The sequence below is a fragment of the Penaeus japonicus genome, unplaced genomic scaffold, assembly GCF_977035675.1.
Source record: "Penaeus japonicus unplaced genomic scaffold, GWHDUDI00000001_assembly GWHDUDI00000005, whole genome shotgun sequence".
Classification (NCBI taxonomy): domain Eukaryota; kingdom Metazoa; phylum Arthropoda; class Malacostraca; order Decapoda; family Penaeidae; genus Penaeus; species Penaeus japonicus.
The window spans coordinates 23,907,199-23,909,698 of NW_028234407.1; the positions used below are offsets into that span (position 1 = coordinate 23,907,199).

The window sequence follows — 2,500 nt, forward strand, 5'->3', positions numbered from 1 at the left end:
GATCATCTCTTGGGCCTTGGAAATACCTAAAAAAAAAAATAAAAAAAAATAATAATAAATAAATAAATAAAAAAACTGTAATTATTTTCGTTCCATTAAGTGGTTCTGAGGATTCCACGTGATAGTAGAAGCTCCCTACATCATCTTGAATTATCTCTGTACTTTCTTTCATAGGCTCTCATAGTTGATATCAAAGAACTATTGTTTATATCTCACATCGGGAGGAACATCCAGTAAAAGGTAAGCTGCTGGTTCTCCGTCAATGATTTTTTTGTTCTGTTTCTGTTTTCTCTCTTCCTAATCCTGCTTGTTATTCTTCTGTCGATGATATTTATTAGGCTCTGACGGATATCGTTTACGCTTTTCTTTACGTTAAACATTCTCGACTGTTTTGTCTCTGGTACTAAATGAGGTTAATTCGTTATTTCTTTTTATTCAAATTTCGACATTTTGGACAGTTATCGGAGGCATATTTTGATGTGTGCAGTTGTCAAGAGGTGGCTGTCATAAAACCCTTTAATATATATATATATGTATATATATATATATATATATATATATATATATATATATATATATATATATATATATATATATATATATAAACACACACACCCACACACACACCCACACCCACACCCACCCACCCACCCACCCAACACACACACACACACACTCACACACACACATATATATATATATATTATATATATATATATATATAGCATATATAATATATATATATATATATATATATAATATATATAATATATATAATATATATATATATATATATATACATATATATATATATATATATATTTATATACATATATATATATATATATGTATATATATATATATATATATATATATATATATATATATATATATATATATATATATATATATATATATATATATAAACAATCATGTGTTACATGTGACCGCCATATGTACCCTTGTCTTCGTCACACGCTCAGTACGTTTTGTGCTCTCTTAAACGTTGAAAAAAAGTGTGAATGAATCTTGAAGTTTCCTCGTATTCATCTTTCTTTAAGGAAACATCTATTTTCATTCGTAATTTCCTTCTGTCTTTCCACCACACATCCACAGCTTTCTTGGCATTCGTATTTAATTAACGACACCTCGCCCATGCATTACTCCACCCTTTCTTTCGACACCAATAATGATTCTTATAACTTTCCCGAAGCCGCCAGATTTCCACCCGTACGTACGTCCCAACGCCCGTTTTTTTCCCCTTCACTTCGTCCCACTACACCATCGAAGTCCTCTTCACTCCACTCTATCGAAACGCCATCAAGCGACTTCATTCCCATCCACACATCCACACACAGAACCAGACATCCTTGTCACCCTCATCCCCCTCTCCCCTCCGCTTTCATTCATCATGCATTCATTTCATTCATCATGCATCCATCTATCTGTTCCCCCGACACCCTCTGCATCCCCCCCCCCTCCTAGACCCCCTGCATTGCCCGTCCCGCACCCACCTCCCCCCGTCTCCTCTTCACCAGCAGATCACCTCACCTCCCTTGTCACGATCCTGACCGTCTTCCCTGTTGCGTGGGGCTCTTGCAGCCCAGGCCTCGGGTCGTGGCCTCCTGCCTGGCTCAAGCGCTGGAGTTCCTGGGTGTACAGACGCCGCCACTCCCGCTCTAACAGCTGCCTGAGCGACCTCCTCATCTGAAGTGGTAGTTCAGCCTCACCCTCCTACCTCACGCTTGACTCGACTCGTGCTCCCCCTTATGCTTACTTCTCTTATGGCTAGGCTATCTCTTATCACTAGGTGCTCCTCTTAGGTCCAAGTGAAAGTCACTTGGTTGATTATCTTAGCTTTTGAATATTCTGTTTCAATTTTTTTTTTTTTTTTTTAATACTATTACCGTGTACTCTTACTGTTAACGCCTTACACTTAGACTTAAACTAACTTATCTTAAGAGGATCAGGTGGATTCAAAGCACCTGATATCCTTCGCGTAATTCCCGCATTGCCTTGCAGTGAGTGACCTTTTGCTTTGAAATATTCTTCATATCGTATTTAAGTTTAGTTCAATTGATCGACTTAATGAAATAGTAACTGTGGTTAACGCATAATGCTCGTTGTCTTCAGGATATGTAACCAAAACTTATGTATGTGTACAAACTTATGTATATATGGTGTGAGTGTATGTAAGTGTATATATATGTATGTGTTGTGTGTGTTTGTATGTGTATGTGTGTGTTTGCGTTTATGTGTGCGAGCATGTGTTTGTATGTTATAAATATATATGTGACAATGTACTTGAGGTATCTTCCTTTACAGTAATTGTAATCAGTTTGTTTATATCTTTATAAGTGTAAACCACTATCTTCAATATTGTTTCACACACTTACAGTCTATGGTCCAATCAGTACATAGATACAATAAGAAACATCTAATTTAATTTACCTCTTCTAGAATCTTGCACTGATTCTCCTTCACTCCAATATCCCATACA

General features: G+C 36.4%; 1 protein-coding gene across 1 annotated transcript in view; it reads right to left on the reverse strand.

Moving 5' to 3' along the window:
* LOC122249338 (uncharacterized) overlaps nt 1-1,711 on the reverse strand; it is a 14,345-nt gene extending 12,634 nt beyond the window's left edge. Inside the window, exon 1 of the mRNA XM_043010108.2 lies at nt 1,552-1,711. Within this exon, the coding sequence (XP_042866042.2) occupies nt 1,552-1,707 (156 nt within the window). The 5' untranslated portion in view covers nt 1,708-1,711. The remainder of the gene's footprint in view (nt 1-1,551) is intronic.
* Nucleotides 1,712-2,500: the final 789 nt, after the last annotated feature.